At 42.1% G+C, this 20,967-nt stretch overlaps 1 protein-coding gene and 1 pseudogene across 1 annotated transcript; both read right to left on the minus strand.

The window, feature by feature from the left end:
- Positions 3,464-4,045, minus strand: Gm19198 (predicted gene, 19198; annotated as a pseudogene).
- Positions 12,421-16,180, minus strand: Defb30 (defensin beta 30). The gene is made up of 3 exons (NM_001039566.2): positions 16,092-16,180; positions 14,264-14,435; positions 12,421-13,161 (listed from the first exon to the last, which is right to left on the minus strand). The coding sequence occupies exons 1-2, from the start codon at positions 16,147-16,149 to the stop codon at positions 14,266-14,268; spliced, it is 228 nt and encodes a 75-aa protein (NP_001034655.1). The 5' UTR covers positions 16,150-16,180; the 3' UTR covers positions 12,421-13,161; positions 14,264-14,265.
- Between the last annotated feature and the right edge of the window lie 4,787 nt (positions 16,181-20,967).

Genomic DNA, 20,967 nt, shown 5'->3' on the forward strand with positions numbered 1-20,967 from the left:
ACGGTTAGTGTGTCCCCCCCCCCCCCCACACCCCTCTGGCCCGGTTTCCATAGTGGCTGCATGAGTTTATTCTCACTGGCAGTGTATAAAAGTTTCTTTCTTTTACAACTTTGCCAGCATTCATTGTTTGATTTCTTTCTTTCTTGTTTAAAAGAATCTTTTTTTTTAATTCAACTGACATAGTATCATGCATCTTTTTAAAATAAAAAAAAAATCTTGGAAGGATTGTCGTCAAAATGCAATTAAGGTCTCTTGATTTCTATTTCTCTGAATCCTCTAATTTTCATACATTTTATTATCTTTATAATAAATTGTTTGTAAGCCTCAAGAAAATTCTTTTCACATTCTCCTTTTTCAGCTATTATCAGTTCACAGCTATCCATTAGAATCGTGGCCAACTGCTGACCCGTGCATGGTGGGTTTCCTTCAAGCCATCATAGAGTCATCTTTTCTAAAGGTATTTCCTATTAGCCAGAGTTAATGGGTGACCTCTGATAAGTCCCGGTTTCAGATGAAAAAAAACTGTGCATACAAAACTGTCTACAACTAAGTCCTATGTTAGGAAATGTGTGCCTAGACAAGCTGTACTTCTTACCTTTCAATTTTCTGTTTATAGGAATTATCCAAATCATTCTTAAATGACTTAAAATGTTGTCACTATTTCTATATCCAGTGAAAATTCAGCTTTTAACTACTGTGGAATTTGACCATTCTGGCAAAGGCAAGGCTGACTTTCTTGATTTAAATAAGACGCAAACTACGTAAGACTGCAAACGTTTAACTGGTGAAAATAAGAAAATGCTCCAGTAAAGAACATGCTATCTAAAAAACTCCGGTTTCTGTCTCATAAACAAATAAATAGTCCTTCTGCAGTCTCTGTTTAAATAGATATAATATTCATGTAGCCAATTCAATACATTTTATTCCTTAATCATAAAAACCTGCTGTGCACATTGTTTCCTTGTTGTGCAAATCTCCACTCTTACCAAACATCACAAAAAACGTCACTGATTCTAAGAATGGAACCATCACAGGGAGGGGGGCTAATTAACATATATTCAACATATGAGGACATGCACAATTTATTTAACATTTTCCATGAATATTGTAGCATTTTCTTGTCAGAAACAGACATTTAGGACTCTGTCACAATATATCAAAATTTGCTATTCACAGTTTAATCAGCTTTCAAACTCCAAGTGATAACCAGTCAGTTTAAAGAAGCAAGCCATAACCTGCTTCAGAAAGGAGTCCAAACCCTCCAACTCTTTAGCTGTTCCAACACACCGTCTGTAATTAGGTTTAATTTGACGATTGTTTAATTGTGGAGAATGTTGAGAAGAAACAATTTAAATAAAGTCCACCTTACTGGGCAGGAAGAAATGCAGCTCTGTGGAAGCTCAGGGGGTTCTGATGATGCATAGTTTGTGATGGCCCTGACAGGAATTACAGATCGAACAGTATGCTTCAAGTTGTCCAGATTGTATTAGCAAATCACGTGAGAAAGTTCTGGAATGTTTACATAGTCCAAAACCCTAGTTACTTCCTTAAACAATTCTTCCAAAGACTACAACAGACCTATGTCATGGACTGTGTGTGTGTAAAGTGTATGTGTATATTATGTATGTATGCATGTGTATGTGTGTATGTATAGTGTGGGTGTGTAATTGTTAAGTAATAGAGTAAAAGTATAAAAACTCAACCCTTTAGAATTCTGGCTGTATTCCAATGGATAACCGACTAACTTCATTTTAACAAATCTTAAATCTTTTTACTTCAATTACACTTTTAATTCACTAAAGTCGTACAAACCCCAGAAGGTCTATTAAGGATATATATATACACACACATATATATCATGTTAATGAAAACTATTAAATTTTAAAAAATTAACTCCTAAGGGGGGAAATAAAAACCAGTGGTACAGGACCACAGCATGGGACACCAGAAACGGGCACTCTCTAAAGATGTTTGCACATGCTATAGCTTCACACAAAATTATGGCAATAATTAAGACTTTTAAAAAAGAATTTGTACAAAAAAAGACCCTTAAGTGCAAAGTAGTATCACTAGACCAAAATTCATTTTAATAATTTTTATTATAAGTATATTTTAAAATCATAAATGGGTTGGTAATCCCAAGCCAAAACACATAATCTTCCCCTCATAGTCTGACAAGCCATTCTAGACCATACTCTTCAAACCCCATTTTCTTCGCTGCTTTTCAGGTTTCTGGGGCCCCAAACTAAATGCGCATGACTCTTGCTGGTAAGAATTTTTTGCAAACTATCCATCAAATACAAAGAATGGTTTGCACCTAGCCATGAGCTGTGTGGAAAAACCATTAAGTCGCTGTTAAGAATCCACTTGTTTTGAAAATAATAGACCCAGTACTGTTCTCTATGACACAATAATGATCATAAGACATAGGACGTAAATGATCAAGTTATTTTCACAGATTTGGGTGACACGAGCCAACACCCTACTTCATCTTATCTATGCAAAGTTGTTATTGAAATTTACTGGGGGGGAAATCCCAGGTGTTACTTGAAAGAGGACCAAGCTACTTTAGAGAGTAACATCTCTCAAATGTTCATTTTAAATAAAAAGCTAGTGGAAATATTTTGGGGTACTATGCAGCATTTTACTCTTTGTTTAAGGAAAATTCCCACCTTTGAGATGATCATTACTTAGTTTGGGGCTGCTTAGTTCAACATTTAAAGGTTCTATCTTTTGTACTTCAGTATTTTGTAATTTCTTTTTCAAATGATCTTTACAACCCAGAGCACAGACACCAAAGCAGCCGGCCAATGCTTACTATAACGAAGCATCGAAAATGGCCAGAAATCTAATGATAGACGTTCTGAAAGTAAGCAAGCTTTCAAGGTGTGAGTACAGAATTCCACTCAGCTGAATCTCCCTTAAAATGAGAATAATTCCACTTAGCAAGTCAATATGTTATTCTTAAAAATAACCTGAACAAAAATTACCCCCACCCCGCTCCAAACACTTAAGCTAGCTTTAATCACTCCCTATATTCCCCACGAAAACAGGAAAATGATAGGGCCTGAGCCTTTTAAATCTAAAGGTTCAGTTTTCTTCCCTGATCCATTCTCTACTGCCTTCCTCCTGTTTCTTTCCAAACACAAACGTTCACTCTCGAGGAAGACACTTTTTGTGTCCGCTGATATATTATAAGGAATATGAAGTAGGTGTGCACAGCGTTTTGGATCCTTTGTTCCAAAAGCCTGAATCAAATCTAATCAACAGGGAATCACTACTTTCCCAGATGCGGTTCACTCGATGCACACTGCATGCCTTTAATCCCAGCACTTGGAAGACAGAGGCAGGCGGATTTCTGAGTTCAAGGCCAGTCTGGTCTACAGAGTGAGTTCCAGGACAGCCAGGGCTACACAGAGAAACCCTGTCTCGGAAAAAACAAAAAACAAAACAAAACAAAAAAGGCAAAGAAGTCCTCTGACCTGGTGTACAGGTGAGAGGGCAAGAAGACGATCTCAGCCAGTCTGATTTGCCACGGGAGAAAGTCTAACGTGCTGTCCACAGAACCAAACTTCAATACTAAATCCAGATCAGGGAACCCGTGAGAACAAAGCAAGCTCAAACACATTCAGATCTGTGAAACACATTCAGATCTGTGGCTTTCCGTTGCCGCGCCACCAGCTCTCACAACATCTGCTTTTCTTCTGGACATAGCATCTTCACTACCATCCGGCAGTTTAAAACTAGATCCTCTTTGTCGTTGCTCTCTGCCAACTCTACTAAGTATCTGTTGTCCTTTTGAAATTTCCTCCATCAGTCTGAAATTATTTCTCTTGAAAATGCCTTGGTGATCATAGACGCTAGTGTAGGAGATCGCCAAGGCCACGCACCACACCACGATGCTCGCCACATCCGAGAAGCTGTGCTCCAGCTTGGTGATCAGCAGACCCGTGCACACCAGCAGCTTGTGCCGTGTCCAGCCACCCGCGCGCCAGCACAGTCTGGTGTGCACCACGGGACCCCAGTCCAGATACGGGTGCCGTTGTGGATGCGGATAGGCTAGAGACTTCCCACAGTCGGCCAGATGATTGGGCAGCCTCCAGGTCCAGGTCCAGGTCCAGGTCCAGGTCCAGGTCCAGGTCCAGGTCCAGGTACCGAACCACTTGCATAACGCCGCCGAGATGACTACTCACTGCAGTCAGAGCAAGTGCATGTAAGTGCCCGCCACACCAGTGCCCGCAGCAGGGCAATCATTCTGAGAGTCGGATGCTGCCTTCTCCCAGGGCCCATGCACACAGATGTGACCTACCTCCGGGGCCCCACCCCCACTGCTGTACGACTGATTAATGATAGCTACAAGTGAGATGAGATCTAGAGACGTTTTTATAATTTTAAGAAAAATGTGTGTGTGTGTCTGTGTTGTGCTTGTGTGTGTTTGTATGCACCACGTGCATAAAGGAGCCCGTAGAAGCCAGAAGAGGGAGTCGGACCCTATAGAACCAGAATTACCACTGTGAGCCTCTGGGAATGCTGAGAATCGAACTCCGGTCCTCTGCAAGAGACTTGCCAGTAGTGGATGAACCATCTCTCCAGCCCCTGGAATGTAGTTTTGATTTTCTATTTTCCTAACAGATAAAAAAGACTGAACACTTTTCAGAATGGTACTGGTCATTTAGATATCTTTTTGATGACTGAATAACTCATCTACCCATATATAAATGGATCCTTTTAGAGTGAGGGATCTTAATTTTTGTAAAATCATAGCGTTGAAACTGTGTTTAACCTCCTGGGACAATTCCACTCCTCCCCTACAGTAGATTTCTATCGCACCTTTAGCAGTTTCCTTTGCCTAGTGCTGACAAATGCCTCTTGCTTATCGAGCTCTTCTGAATTACACCTTGTAAAGTTTGTAGCCCAAGGGCAGAGAGTTCTGGACACTATAGAAAGCCATCCAACTTCTGTACTAACTACTAGGCAGACTCTGGTGGGTGGACATGGGTGTGGTGTGTTCCTAAGGATGCTCTTTCAGTTACTATTGTTCAACATTCTTATTGTTCAACCAAGACAAGAGTCTAACCTTTGGCCATTTGACTCCTGGGCTTCCAAGTAAGCATTTAAAAATAATTGGGCTGGAAGCCGCTTGAACCACATTAATGACCTGATTTTGTGTTGGGCCAAAGTCTTTCATGGAAATTTAACGTCTCTACTTGCTGACTCTAAAACTAGTAAACTCTTACTTAATACACATTCATTTTTAGTCCTGAATCCTCATTTAGAGTTCTAGCAAGGAAAGATCCAGTGCAAACTCATGGGCATTTTTTTTTCCTTTCCAGCTTTAAATGTCTTTCTAGTCTAGTTTTAGAAACTGGGACTCAGACATAGTTAAACATAGAAGATACTCATATTAGCTGATTAGCTTTCATTACTGTGGCAAAATCCCTGAGGAGGCCCTTAAAGGAGGAATGCTTATCTTGAATCATACTTAAGAGACTTCAGTCTTCAGTCAAGTAGATCCTTGCTCCTGGAGGGTGATCAGGCTGAACACCAGGGCTGGAAGCGTGTGACGGCAAATCTGCTGACCTTGGAGTAAGGAGATATTTTCGAGGAGGAAGTCTGGGGCAGCATGCAGTCCTTGGCGCCCAGCTCCAAAGTTTTGGTCACTTGCCCAAAGCTTATCAACTCAAGACCATGAGTTGGATCGACCCACAGATGAAGTCAAAGTCCCCACCATCTAATTACTCTGCTAAAACTGCTGTGTTGAAGAAATCTTAGAAACCAGGTGAAGAAGGCAGCTTCCTCAGTGAGATTAAAAAAAAAAAAAAACCTGACAGTTAACATTATACTTAATGGTGAAACATTGACTGTGTTGCCATAGACTCAAACAGAGACAAAGGGGTCTCTCCAGAGATGGCTTAGAGGTTCAGAGTACTGAGTGCTTTTCCAGAGCCCAGAACCCACATGGTGACTCAAAACTATCTGTGATTTGAGTTCCAGGGGATCTCATGGCCTCTTCTAGCTCCACAGACATACATGTAGACAAAATAACCTCAAACACATACAGACAATAAGAAGAAAAAAAATTAAAGCAAGAAAAAAAAAACCCAACCCTGTTCTCAAAACCCTTACTCAGTGTCCTGCCAGGAGTGGGCGGGGGTGGGGGTGGAGATTAGTAGCCAGTGTGGTAAGGAGGAAAAGTCAAATCCTGTTGTAGTTATCAATTAATCTCTACTCAAATTGTCCCTGTGGTGGTAGCCTGTTCCTCAATACTGGTCCTAAAGTTCTGGGTTCCCAAATGAAAGACACACACACACTTATATTTTAATATGCCTTAAACAGCTCAATGGCTGGACCACTTCCAAACCTCTACATGGCTGAGATACTTTCCAATAATCCCAGTTTATCACTTACTAAAACCTATATTCCATCTTTACTGCCCCAGACCCAGACCTGCATCTTCCTGAGCCACAATCCCGACCTTACATGGTTACTATGTTCTCTCTTCTGTACCTATCCTGCCTCTGTCTCGATGCCCAGCCATTGGCTGCTGGCAACCAATCAAAATCAACTAGTGGCAGGGTCCCTCGGTGTCTTATGTGTAGACATGTAGATTTTCGTGTCATTTGGGGGGACCAAAGTAACATAAGTAGTATTAGACCAAATCTACAACAAAATCCCACAAATTAAATACAAAGAAACATCTCTTGTCTGAGGGTGTGATTAGCTACATAAACAATCTCAAGGCATCTATTAAAAACAACTATGAGAACTAAGAAGTGGGTTCATGCCTGGCAGTGGTGGCACACTCCTTTCCCATACTTGGGAGGCAGAGGCAGATGGGTCTCTGAGTTTGAGGCCAGCCTGGTCTACAGAGCGAGTTCCAAGTCTGCCAGGGCTACACAGAGAAAGCCTGTATTGAAAAACCAACTGTATTTCTAGAAAAACCAACTGTATTTCTACCATCTGTTAATGGTAGCACTAGCTATTTTAACATAGACAGAGATGATGTAAGGCTTACAAGCTTAGAAAACTATGGAACTCAAATCAATCACAAGGCCCACCTCCAAGGTTACATATGTAGTAAAGATTCCAGGAGATGTTTCAGTAGTCCTCCCCACAGGTTTGCTGGGAGCTACAGTGATGCAGCTTTCTTGAGTCTTCTCCCATATTGGAACAGGCTTCTTGGTGATGCACCTGCCTGAGGGTCTGCCCCTAATCCTGTAAAAAACTCCAATAAACTCACTGGTTCATCATCCTTGGCCAGAATCATCTCTTGGTTATGTCATTGGTGCTCTGTCTGGGGCAAACAGACATCTACTCTCATATCCCTCATGGCACAGTTAGAGTCTGAACACAGACAGACAGAACCAAAGATGGAATAGGGAGGAGTACTTGCTTGGTCCCTGCCTTGGGTAATAAGGCTGTAATCTCAGGCTGATCTGTTTGGAGGGGAAGCAATCATGAGGGCAAGCCCAATTTGGCTGCTGGTGCTGATTTGGTTTGTTGCTGAAGCAGCAATTGTATGCTCTCCGTTATGAGACATGCAACCAATGTCAAGTTGTCTGCATGCGAGGCATCTCAGGGTTCCATAAAGACACATAACATATTGTGGTGCAGAGAAAGTAAAGTCTGACCTTCTCCCTGTTCCACCTTTTCCTTTATTTGGATGCTCAGCAGAACTGAGAATTCTCTCCATAGACAGAGTAGCATGCGTTCTTAACAAAGGGAGTCTGCCACACAGATACGTAGATGTGAAATAAGTACACGGGGGGCCTTGATAATGACCCAAGATAGGAAACTATGGTAATTGGAAAATAGTCTGCGTCTGAGCTACTTGAATGGAAAGAAGGCTTTTAAACATAATTGAGAGATTCCCCTCACAGCCTGGTCCATGAGATCACAGGGCATGGCGACAGGTGGAATTAAGTCTGAAATATAAAAATGAAGAAATATAGCTACTTTCCCTTCCTTGAGACAAAAGCTGAGTAGTTTGAACTGGTGTGAAAGACTGCCTGTTACCAGCCATTCAGGACACTTGGCTAGTGCTGGCTGCTGTCAGGACGTACAGACACTGCTGAGAAAGCTGGACGTGGGCGCTTTGGGAGTGGTGCAGGACTTTAGTTACTTTGCTAAGGCCCATGGTGGGATATGACTGTCATGAGACATGGAATGCTGTAGAACATTTGACTGATTGGGACTGGCACATAAATTTAGGTTTTAGGTGCTAAAGAACACAAGATGAAATGGGGTCAGGGAAGCCAGATGATAGAGCCTTCAGGGGTTTCAAAAGCAAATGTGACAAGATTTGTATTGAGTTCTGAGTTCCCAAGGAAAATTTTTGAGAGAAAAAACAAGTGCCAAGCTAGCGAGTCTCTGAAAGGCTTTTAAACCTGGGCAACAATTTACCAGGGGAATGAGAGAGGGAGCGAATGCCAGAGTAGAATAAGTTTAAAAAAAAAAAAAAAGATTAAGCTTGTCCTAGATTTAAAGAGTTGTTTTCCACAGAGAATGCTCGATATAAATTTTTCCTCTGCCAAAATTATGTCTATTGAGGGCACAGTTGTTTGCCCAGTCCAGGACCCTCTCACAGCCAGGTAAAGCTGTCGACAGTCCTGGAAGCAGCTTGTCAGGATTGTGAGGTGACTCCAGTGGCAGGCATGGCTATCGAGAGCATAGCCATGAGAATGCACAGGGGCAGTGACAGCATGCTGTCCCTCCTGTACCAACAGGAATTTGGTCTCAGGTTTACACCACTGGCTCCTTGGTCTCAGACCTTTCAACTTAGGCTGAGTTAGAGACCCCTAAGATCCCAGCTTGTGGATGGAAGGGGCCTGGACTTCTCAGTCCCTAGAATCCCAGGACTTAAGTTTGCCAAATAAATACATGAACAGATTATCAGAACGGTTAATCGTTAGGGAGCAGCGAAGGTCACAATGAATTAACACTACCTATACTGGTAAGGGTAACTTTTTTAACTGAAAATACCAAGTATTGGTAAGAATGATGCCTGATTAACACTCTTTGCTGGTGGAAATGCAAAATAGTATAGTTTGGGAAATAAATTAAATATTTTTTTACATACCTTAATAACCTTACTTCTAGTCTGTAGCATGTAATTATTAAAAACCAATCCACGCTAAAGCTACACGCCAGCAGTGGCGGTTTCCCTGCCCCTGTGCAATACCCAAGCAACGGTGCCATGTTTCCTGAGTTCACTGCTGCTGAACGGCTCCTATCTTCCCAGGCCATCCACCCCCTCTGCAAGCCCCTGTGGCTAGCCGGCTGAGACTGGCAGCTGCTGCCTCTAAACCCCCATTAAATGAAGACTCCAAAGGCTTGCAATTTATCAGCCATATTTATAACAGTAAATCCTTAACCCTCCAACAGGTTCACACAAAAAAACCTCAAAATTCAATTGATATAAATACAAGCTGCACACCTAGAGGAGGCAAATGTTCCTGACATTACTTTATTGTCCTTCTATGATATCCATCGCTACCTGTGACTCTTTCAAGCCACGTGGATCAGGTTCATCTTCTTCTTCCATCTTCTTTCTCTGTCCTTCTCTCCTCTCTCTGTCTTTCTGTCCCCTCTCTAAAACTTTTAGCCCCACCTTCTTTTGCCATTGCCAAATCACAGGCTCTAGCCTTATATTTCACTTGACCTCACCTGTGTACAGATAGCAATCTACATCCCCCCTTTGTCCAATTAAAGGGCTCTTTTATCTCAGATATAAATTGAGCACAACTATTACCATTCTGTAATTTATAAAGTATGAGATATGCCTAACACCCAATCCATCATTTTTGTCAATTAAATAAAGCACACTGTCATCTTCCTAACTTTTTTTTGGCGGGGGGGTTGGTTTTTTTGAGACAGGGTTTCTCTGTATAGTCCTGGCTGTCCTGGAACTCACTTTGTAGACCAGGCTGGCCTCAGAAATCCGCCTGCCTCTGCCTCCCGAGTGCTGGGATCAAAGGCGTGGGCCACCACCACCCGGCTTGTCATTTTCCTAACTTAAAAAGGCTTATAATTTTACACCTCATTTGTGTCCTGGTTTTAGATTATATATCATCTGAAAACCATGCTCTCAAATCTATATCATCTTTCTCAATGCTAAACAGCTTGGGTTGGCTATGAGACTACAACCAGTCTTCAACCTCATCAGAAATCAAAAAATGACTAATATTACCTGAAAATATAAGGAGCACAAAACATAGCTTCTAATACTTAGCCAATTTATGAGACCACTGATCCCCTGGACAGTCCCTCATTCCTCAAAACGTTGGAGCATCAGTCTTCAGCCTTCTGGCCCAGGATCATGTGGCAGACCTTTGTAACCTTTGTAACGTAGTATTTTAAAGGACTGATTACCCTGTCTTGGCAGAGATTATCTGTTGACTATTCTCAGAGTGTTTCCTTTTTCTGGACAGTATTTTGTCTGTAGATGAAATGAGGCAATTCTTGCCTAGTGGCTGTCTCGCCACAACTGGAGCAACTCCACTGATGCTCAATTTCTTCTTTGAATCCAAGAAAAGGGTGCTATCAGGAGCAGACAGGTCTCTAGTCAAATGATCTTTAATAAAGAAATGCCCATAAATGTCATATACTGTGTCAGAAGCCTTTAAAGACTACATAAAGCATTTCTGAACTATTAAGTCTTGACTGCTCTCAGTCATTTCTAATTGAAATATCTTGAAAACACCCTAACATTTAACTCAGAGCCATGAATTTGCTATCTGGCCCTTAACTTGTACACTTAATCATCTAAGATCAGTTTGTAATGGCAGTTAGAGAAGGACTGGGTCTAAGCTTTGTATACTTAAATATGTTGTATAGGCACAGTGCCTACATGAGAGTAACAATATTAATCTCCATTTTTATATCAATAAAGAAATTCAGACCAATGAAAACCTTAAATTTGTATCAAGTAAATTCTGTACCAATGTAAGGAATTATAACTTCAACTTCGTATCAATAATAAAGATTTCTACCAATGTAGGATATAGCTATGTAATGTTTTAATGTATATTCTCACTAACCGGAAGATAGAAAAATATGGATATAGATAGATGCTCAGAAACATCTTTATATCTGCCCCAAACTCACAAGTCACATGGTTTTTTTATCTGTTAACTGGATGAATACTGTAAGTTGGTTTTCTTTGATACAAAGGAGTAGTCCCCACGGATCCTAGTCTGGTGTGCAAACTAATTGGAGGTGGCCACTCACCCCAACAGGTAAGTGATGAAAATTAAAGTCCACAGTTCCTCTTAGAATCACAGAGACCTCAGAGACAGTGGGAAATGAGCATAGTTCTAAACAGATGCAAATAAACACTTCCCATGGCTCTACCCCAGGCTCAGCAAAGAGAATGGACGTGATGCCACAGTCCCACCTGCGATCTGGAAGTGGTTTGTCTGGTCATTCCCAGACAATGCCTACAGATCAGGGTTCTAACTGGCCTGGATGAGATTGCAGCAAAGCACCCATCTTATTAGTACACACACCCGCACCCCCAGACAGATAGATCTCCAGTAAAGGGATTAAAAAACACCACACAGCACCAAAACAACAAACTTCATAGTGGAATAATATAGTAACTGAATTGAAATCTTCAATGAGGAAATATTGTGAATTGCTGTTTTTCTGTCCCCCCTCAAAAGGGGTGCCTGTATTCAGTTGAGGTCAGGTGAAATCTTAATTAGTCAGATAAGACTAGAGCCTGTGATTGGGCAGTGGAAGGGAAGGAGGAGCCGAATGTTTTAGTGGGGGGAGGGGGAGACAGAGAGAGACAGGACAGAGACAGAGACAGGAGATTCAAGGTGGAAACTGTAGAAGAGGATGATGAGCTGGAGCCACGTGGTCCAAGGAGCCGAAAGTATCTGGGGATTTCACAGAGAGGCGGCTGACTGATGTAGGGCGCATCTGTCCAGTCTAGGTGTGCAGCTTGTATCAGTATCAATTCAGTTTTGAGTTCTTTGTGTGGGCATTTTGGGGGTTGAAGATTTACTGTTATAAATCTGACTGATAAATTACAAGCCTCTTGAGTTTTCCTTTTACGGGGCTAGGGGATTAGAGCCAGCGGGGCAGATGGCTTGGCAGTTCATCAGCCAGTTAGCTAAGGAATGATGAGGATGGGCGAGCTGGACTTAACATGGATTGATTTTTTTATAATTACACACTACAAGGAAGTATAACATCAGACAAGGTCAAGAAGAAGAAAAGATCAGCCGGTTTGGAGACATATCCCCAACGATCAGCCAAACTGAAAATAGAACGGGAAAAAGAATATAAAGATGTAAAGATAAATTATTATGAGATGTACATGCAGTATAATCAGGCAGATATTGTGTTGAGAGTTCCAGAAGAGCCAGGAAGAGTCAGAAAGCTTATACCGAAAAAAAGGTGCAATTTCTTTCTAATAATTCTTTTATTTTAACAGTATAGATAGATAGATAGATATAAATATATATATATATATATATATATGATCCTTGCATCTAAGAAATTCAAGTATACAAAGCAAAAATTGGCAAATCTGAAAAGAGAAGTTGACAGCAGCACAATATTAGTAAAACAATTTCAATGTTCACTTTTCACAATGGTTAGAAAATCCAGAAGCCAAGTGTGGTGATGCATGCCTGTGATCGGCTGGAAATGAACCCCAGACTTCATGCATGCTAGGCAAGCCCTCTACAAGCTGAGCTACAACCTCAGCACAACAGCCACATTTAAGTGATGTAAGCAGTAGAAAACAAACTGCTAAGTATGTCTGATAAACTGCAACTCACTCAATACTTCGATTTAGGTGTTTTCCAAATGACTTTTATTTTTTTACTATTTTCTACATCAAATTATGAACAAGCACGTCGTGACTAAGGATACACAGGCAAGTGCTTTAACCTCGAGCTGTGCCCCAGTCACAAGCAAAGACATATGACCATTTAGTAAACACCTATTAATCAGAGGTGAAATTCAAATTCAGTTACCATGTATCATTAGTATAATACCCCAGAGGGGAGTAGGGTAGAGAACACTAGCCGGGATCCAAAGTATTTACTAACAACATAGAGAATGGAAATTGGTGCAAGCAATCTGAAAGACAGAGGTGAGATTTCTGGGTCCGCAACGACATGTGGATCTACTAAAACCAAGTGTGACCTATAAAAAAAAAAAAAAAAAGGAAGAAAGAAATGTTTGTCACAACACTATAAAAGCCCCAAGCTGGAAACTATAGATCCAATCATTTAACTACACCAGGTCAGTCACAGGCATGTCTTCCGACATAATACTGCACACTGTTGAGAGGTGAGTGTAGTTACATGGTACAACAGAATGCATTTCAGAGTCTGACCTGAAAAAGTACCAGCCTGGGCTGGGGAAATCAAGTTTAGTTGTCGAGCCTTTTCTTAGAATGAGTGAGCCCCTCAGCTCTGTCTGCAGCCCCACAAAAGTACATCTCTCTCTCTCTCTCTTTTTTTAGTCTTTATTTTATTATTGATTATTTTATTTATTTACATTTCAAATGTTATCTCCCTTCCTGGTTTCCCTCTGAAAACCCCCTATCCTACCCCTCCCATTGTTTCTATGAGAGTGCTCCCCATCCACCCACCTACCCACTCACTCCTGCCTTACCACCCTAGCATTCCCCTATGCATCAAGCCTTCACAGGACCAAGGGCCTCTCCTTCCATTGATACCAGATAAGGCCATCCTCTGCTACATATGCAGCTGGAGCCATGGGTCCCTCCATGTGTTCTTTGGTTGGTGGTTTAGTTCCTGGGTGTGGAATCTCATAGCCAACCATTGGATTAAGCATGGGGACCCCAATGGAGGAGTTAGGGGAAGGACTGAAGGAGCTGAAGGGGTTTGCAACCCCATAGGAAGAACAACAATATCAACCATTCAGACTGCCCCCACCCCACCCCGAGCCTTCAGAGCTCCCAGGGACAAAAGTATATCTTAAAGAAGTAACTACTAAATTGACTCCATTGATACAAGGTTAAATGGGTTCTGGGACTTTTCCTTTAGAAGCATCTTAGGAAATGTCCCTTTACAGGGTAAAGAGAAAAGTACTGGTGACAAGGTATTTAAAATACTTCCTAAAGGAAGGAAAGCAGGAAACACCGTCTGGCAGAAGCCATTGTTTTAATAGGATGGATGGCACAACGGCTGCAAACTTGCTTCCAGTGTGTTCACCAGCCCTGTAGCACCACTCTGGGGACAAAGGACTCGAGAGGCGCAGGAGGCCCCAGAATACTCACAGCTACTTCACGAAGAGAACGGGCATTTCCTTTTTCTCTAAGCAGCACAACGACTGAATGCCACAGAAAATGTGATAAATTTCTTCTTTTTGACATGTATTCCTGCAAATGCCTTTTAGTTTCCAGCATGTGTCGTAAATCCGTTTTATGTACATATTCACCCCACTTCTAACTGCAAACAGAGGGGAAAGGGTTAACATACAGTTATTGTCCTCCAGTGTCACATGGCCAAGGGTAAGTTAGACTTCTAGCACTTCATACATTTTTATAAGAAACTACATAATCAAATATATCCATCCTATCTTACGGCTACATACCCCTTCTAGTTACTTTGACCTCATTTTCCATGGACTTATTAGGAGCCATTAGCTCCCATGATCCAAAATTACATGAGCCACTGATCATTTATCTGCATATGACAACACGGTATATTCAGCTTGCAGCCATTTTCAACATGGAAAGATCAGACAGTGAAGAAGTTTCGGTGGTATACAGACTCGGTACCAGGAAGCACAGCACCTCCCAAAGGAGCTCTTGACTGTCAAAATTTGAGTCTGAAGAAAGGAAGATCAACAGCCTAGAATTCAGAAGCCCTTGGTCCCAGCCCTATATTTCCAATAACCTTCAGGGTGATTTTTTTGTTATGTGCCCCATTACCTATCCTAGCTTAATTACAAGAGACTCAGAGGTAATTACAAGAGACTCAGAGGTGTCCTATCGGATAATGGATAAGAAATAGTTGGAAGTACCTAAAACCCATGCCCAAATCTAGCAACATTGACACTTAAGTGCCTCTGGAAGCCAAGAAATAATGGACAAGAGGTATGGGGTACAGTTTATGGGAAAGGGTGTAGCCCTGGGCCATCTCGCTCTTCTGTGGTAAGTTTTGGTGTCTCACCTAGCTACCGACATAGGAGCATGGACTAAGCTTTGATCTGCAGAAAGAATCAATACGTGCAAATAATCAATATTGTATGATCAAATTCTACTAGCAAGCAAACTTGCCTGCTGTGTGCTTACTAGCCCCATAGCCCTCACTGGGGACCAAAAAAAAAATCAAGAGGAGACACTGTGTAGTATCCAGAGATCCTACCACACACAGGAGCAGCAACTATCTCAATGTTTCCTGGTGTCTGTCTTTTATATGTTTCACACTTGGTCCTTAAATGGCAGCTTATGAATTAGTTTTGAAGTACAAGGAAGGAGCTTTCTGAACATCCCCAGAAACCTACAAGTCAAACTGTCTTTTGAAAGCCCACACTTTAGTTGTTAAGTAGAGTCTTCTCCGTATTCATACAATGTTTGTTTCTATCCAGAACACAGGAAATCTGGCTATTGTTTCTGATGCCCCCACAGGATCCCACTGTTACAAAGTAATTTCAAGCAGGCTGACAGCTAGCTCAGTTTTTAGATTCTTCTCACCCTACCATTTGCCTTGACTTCTAAATAAATGAAAGAAGTGTGTACACAGCTAGGCGTGAGGGGCATGCTCCTAGAGTTTTCAGGGAACAGCTTTCCTCCTACCCCACCTCCTATCTGTGCTCGAAGAGTCCCATCATTCCACTCTGCTCGGTTTCTGCCAACATCAGTCCAGCATTACTCACAGGCTTCATGGATGCTCAAGAGTCAAATTCAGAACCAGTTTCTTCTCAGAAGAAAGCCATCTCTTGTTAGTGTCCCCTGCATCTTCTCTTCATTCCCTACAACAGCCCACTCTGTCCATCTCTGCCCATGTCCCTCCCTGTTTCTGCTTCTCTTCTCTCAGCACCACCTTCGTCTTAGACTTACAGAACCTCACAAACTAATTCCATGAGGAAAGGAGTTTTACCTGGTGGAACATAGGAGAGCAAGACAAAGAGCACGAGGGTCAACTGTAGGCTCCCCATTGTCAATCAACCCAGTGAGCAGAGAGTCATCTGAGATGCAAAGAAGAGTCACTCTCTGTGTAGCTTTTTAGATATAAGGATTTGCGTGGCTAGTGAACCTTGGGGGACAAGAACATCTGTTTGCTTCACTGAGCAGCCCAGCAAATGCAAGATCTGACTTCGAAAGCAACATCTCATCAGCTGCTTGTGAACTAGCAACCCAATTTACACCATATACAGCCTCGTTCTAAGCCCTCCTGGGATTCAGTATAAATGTTGTATCTTCAGAATGCACCCATTTAACAGATGCCTAGTGTGTTTACAAAGCTGTCTGTCTAGCGCACATCATTGGTAGTGTTGGTGGTGGTGATTTTCACTCTTACCCATTCAAAACTCGGATGGGAATGCTCCCCATTTGAAAAGCAAGTCCTCTGCATCGTAACTGGAATGAATAGCTTTCCCAAGTCCCTGCAAATCATCAATGCCAGCAGCACAATGTGCACACAGGTCTTCCTGACCTCTGGCGTGTGAAAGTTGAGGACTGGCCTAACGTGATTCTGATTTGGATGAAAGCTTTTTAGAAAATAAGAGCTCCCCCAAAGAGTGTGGGATAACCCCCATAATACCACCAGCACCCGACACAATCCCAGAGAACACACTGAGCCATGGTCTTCTACTAACCATGGCATGTGCTTAGACATGTGCCAGGCAATGGGCGTATGCACAGGAAGCTTGATAAACCTCCTCCCCATGGACACACTCACATCCTCACATCATCACCACCAGCGTCTTCTAAACCATCCATCAAAAGGACTAATGATCATGACACAGTTCTACTTCAGGAAATGTTTAAGAAACATAAGAATCAGCACTCCTGATGACTTAGCAGCTTGCTTAAATCTTAACCAGAGGAAAGTAGATCAATGTGATAGTAGCTGCCTACTGTGATGTGGTAACACATAGTAGGACCACACAACTATAACTGTTAGTGTGTGGAGTTAAACACTGGGTTAGATCTTGTCAAACTCTTGAAATTTGAAATTTTCACTTAGATCCTTCCTTCCTTCATTCCTTCCTTCCTTCTTTCTCTTTCTTTCTTTCTTTCTTTCTTTCTTTCTTTCTTTCTTTCTTTCTTTCTTTCTAAAACTGTTTAATGTTTTCAAGATGGTCTTTCTCCATGTAGCTCTGGCTGTCCTGGAACTCTCAAGGTAGACCAGGATCTAGTATTAAAGGCTTATGCCATTACTCTAAGCTTTGGGCTTAGGTTCTTGATCTTTAAAATCAATGGTTGAATTTGTCTTATCTTTTTCTTTTTTTTTCTTTTTTTTTTTTTTTTTTTTTTAGTATTTTGAGACAGGGTTTCTCTGTGCAGCCCTGGCTGTCCTGGAACTTACTCTGTAGACCAGGCTGGCCTCAAACTCAAAAATCCACCTGCCTCTGCCTCCCGAGTGCTGGGATTAAAGGCGTGCGCCACCATGCCCAGCCAGATTTGTCTTTTCTTAAGTAATCCTGAGCTCTGGTAGAAGACTGTGAACTGACCAGTGTCAAGCCAGTACCTGCAACCCACTCTTCAGGTCCTCTGTACAGCCAAAGATCCAAAATGACCCCCACGGATTCATTTCAGAAGTCTATTTTTACAGACCTGGGCTCTAGATACAACCCTACAGATCAAGGCACCAAAGCTGCACTACCTGCTGACCCAGGCAGCAGACGGGCCTGGGTGAGAGATCTAGGGGCAAAGGGTACCTGCATGCCATGCCAGACAGTTTGTGTGGTGGAACCTCTCAGACAAAATTAGTGTTCAAAGAGAAGAATAAGACCCACTTCTCATTTGCAGATGCCAATGTAATGCAACCCAACACACATGGTAAAGCCAGGAGCCAAACCATCACACGAACTCAAACACAAGCAGCGGATTAAGCTTCGGAGACAAATGGAAAACATAAGGAGAAAGGAATGAAGGCATACCACCACCACAAATAAATAGATAAATGACAGACAGACAGACAGACAGACAGACCACAAAGGAAGACTTCAAAGATTCAGGAAATAATGAACAAAATGTAGTGGTTTTCTCCCAAATTTGATAAGGTTCTTGTGTCAGATTTCTTTTCTTTTCTTTTCCACTATTCATTTAGTTTCACTAGCTAATATGCTGCTGTATATAATTTGCTTAGGGTAATTGTTTGGATCTCATATGGAGCAAATTGTGGAAAGGCTCTGGACAAGAGTGATACAAACCAGAGAAGTCTTATCTCTGTCTCTCACAGGAAGGATGCCTAGAAGGAAGTTGAAGCTCCTGCCATATTAGAGAAAACATCCTAGAGCAAACCATCTGCATTCCACTGCACTTTGTGGTCAGCAAACCACTGGACCTGGTGAGGAGATAGCAACGTATCTCTAAGACGATACATGATGTGGAAATGTACTCTGGCCACCAGGTAAGCCTCAGAATGAACTGGAACACTAAAGAGATCGGATAAGAGATGTGGACTTCAGGACTCTATCAGTTTGGGCAATCACTCTCAGGATAGGGTTTGGGAAGCCATAGAAGGGGGAACAGCAGCATGCAAGATCTGATCGGGGGCATTGGAAAATGGGGGCTCTTTAGGGAGGAGGAGGAGGTATATAAAGACTATGTTGGACTTTTTGTTGGGTTTGTTTGTTTGTTTGTTTGTTTGTTTTGAGATACTGTTTCACTGTGTAGCCCTGGCTGACCAGAACTCACCCTCTAGACCAGGCTGACTTCAAACTCAAAGATTCTACAGACTCTGCCTCTGAAGTGCTGGGATTAAAGGCATGTGCCGCTGCCACCCAGCTGGGTGTTTGTTTGTTTTGTTTTGTTGTTTTTTAAGCATACTCTCTCCATGCCTTTGCCAGTAAAATTATGAGCATAAAAATATTCATGTTTCTATCTCCCAAGAGATCTCCCCCTCCCGCAACCGGAGAACAGAAAAAATTTTAAATCCTTTAATACCTATTTCTTCTCAGAAGTCTGTGTGGTGCCTTTATAAACCAATCCTATAGATCTGGTTTATGTTAATACTCCTGGATGTGCTTTAGGGAAGGATGTTTGTTTGTTTGTTTGTTTGTTTTTTAAATGAAGAGACAGAATGTGGATTAAGGCAAATAAATGTAGCGCATCCTCTGGAACCCAGTCCCTCTCTCCAAATATTGGCATCACCAGCGACCCCTGCACACCTTAACTCAAGTGTTATTGTTCTTAATAGCAGTTCCATAGGAGACTCAACCTGCTAGAGCCCTGCTTCCATGTAAGGCAAGCCAGCAGCAGGAGGCGTTGCCCTAAGAGCTGATGAAATGGCTATGGGAAGAAACCAAAAAACTCTAGTTCAGTTAACGCCAGTCTTCCCCCTAAACCCATCCGACACGGAAGTGCTCAGTAGGCATGCGCAGACAGGAAACCAACCTCACCACTTCTCCCATCGTCTTCACCAGTGGAAATTTCCCCGTAGCCTTCTATACTTGGCTGTAAAGACCTAACAAACCTCACCTGTACCAAGATCTCATACTCTGACACAAATGCATGTTCATACTCCGTACTCTCGTGCTCTGTTCAGCTGCACCTATTGCGTGTTTGCGGGATCAACCCTTCCTAGACTCTCTAGGATGTTCCCTTCTACTCACTCTTAAAGATTTTACTCCAGGTGTAATCACTTTCAGAAAGTCTTCACTGCTTCGTTCTAAGCGCAGTATGCCCTATAATATTGCATATATAAACTCTCCTAGGTCTTATCTAACTACATCAAAATTATAACCTAGGGAACAGGAAGATTGCTCAGTGGGAAAAGGTACTGGCTACCAAGCCGGGTAACCTGAGTTTAATCCCAAGAACCCACATGACATTGAGGCACATTGTGTGTGAGCTACTATACCCACGGATGTGTGTGTGTGTGTGTGTGTGTGTGTGTGTGCATGTACACACGCGTGCACAAATGAATCAAGTGAAATTATGGCTTTATAAGTCTCTTCCTGCCATGTTACTGTAGGGGAATTTTCTTGGAAATACAGGCAACTAACTGTAAAGTGGCCCAAATACTGACCCCGCTGAACTAAACCGAATCTCCTCTCACTCTCTGGAGTATTTTCTTTCATGTGCTCTACTGGATTTTCCTCCTCAAACAGCCATGACGAAACTTCAGCCGTTCAAGTGTTTCCACATTAGCTCTGTGCCTCATTCATTCCCGTCCAGCACTGTGGAAATGCTTGTTTCTGCAGCCCCTCATCGTTCTCAGAAATCTAAGGAATAAACATAGCCTAACTTATTACACTTTGTTAAGACTCGGAGAACAAGCTCCCAGGTGTTACAATGTCTGTGGGAAGAATCACAGACTGTGGACAGTTGACGGGGACCAAGAAAAGCAGCAACAAGCCCTGGGGACTTCTGGGCAGCTATCCCAGGGTATGAGAGCATGAAGTCTTAAAAGCAAATGCCAGGGGCTTTCTTATCAAAGGCAATAATAGTTTCAACTAGTTACACAATCCCTTTGGGCAGGTATGTTTCCCATTCACTAGGGATAACCAGATCTTACAACTTTTATTGAACTTACCCAAGTACAGAAAGTGATTAATCTGTCTGTCTAACTGTCTGTCTGTCGGTCGGTCTATCTATCTATCTATCGATCCATCTATCTGCCTTGTGTCTGAATAATGTTCTATGTAGCCAGCTTGATTCTTTTGGTCTGAAGTCACCTCTCATTGATCATAGATTCTCAAGCATCCTGAAACTGTACTCTTAACTATATTTTTACTTGTTTTTGTTGTTGTTGTTGTTGTTGAGAATTTCATACATGTTTAGCCCAAGGTCAAATGCATTCCTTA

Source organism: Mus musculus, chromosome 14 (genome assembly GCF_000001635.26).
Source record: "Mus musculus strain C57BL/6J chromosome 14, GRCm38.p6 C57BL/6J".
NCBI classification, from domain to species: Eukaryota; Metazoa; Chordata; class Mammalia; order Rodentia; family Muridae; genus Mus; species Mus musculus.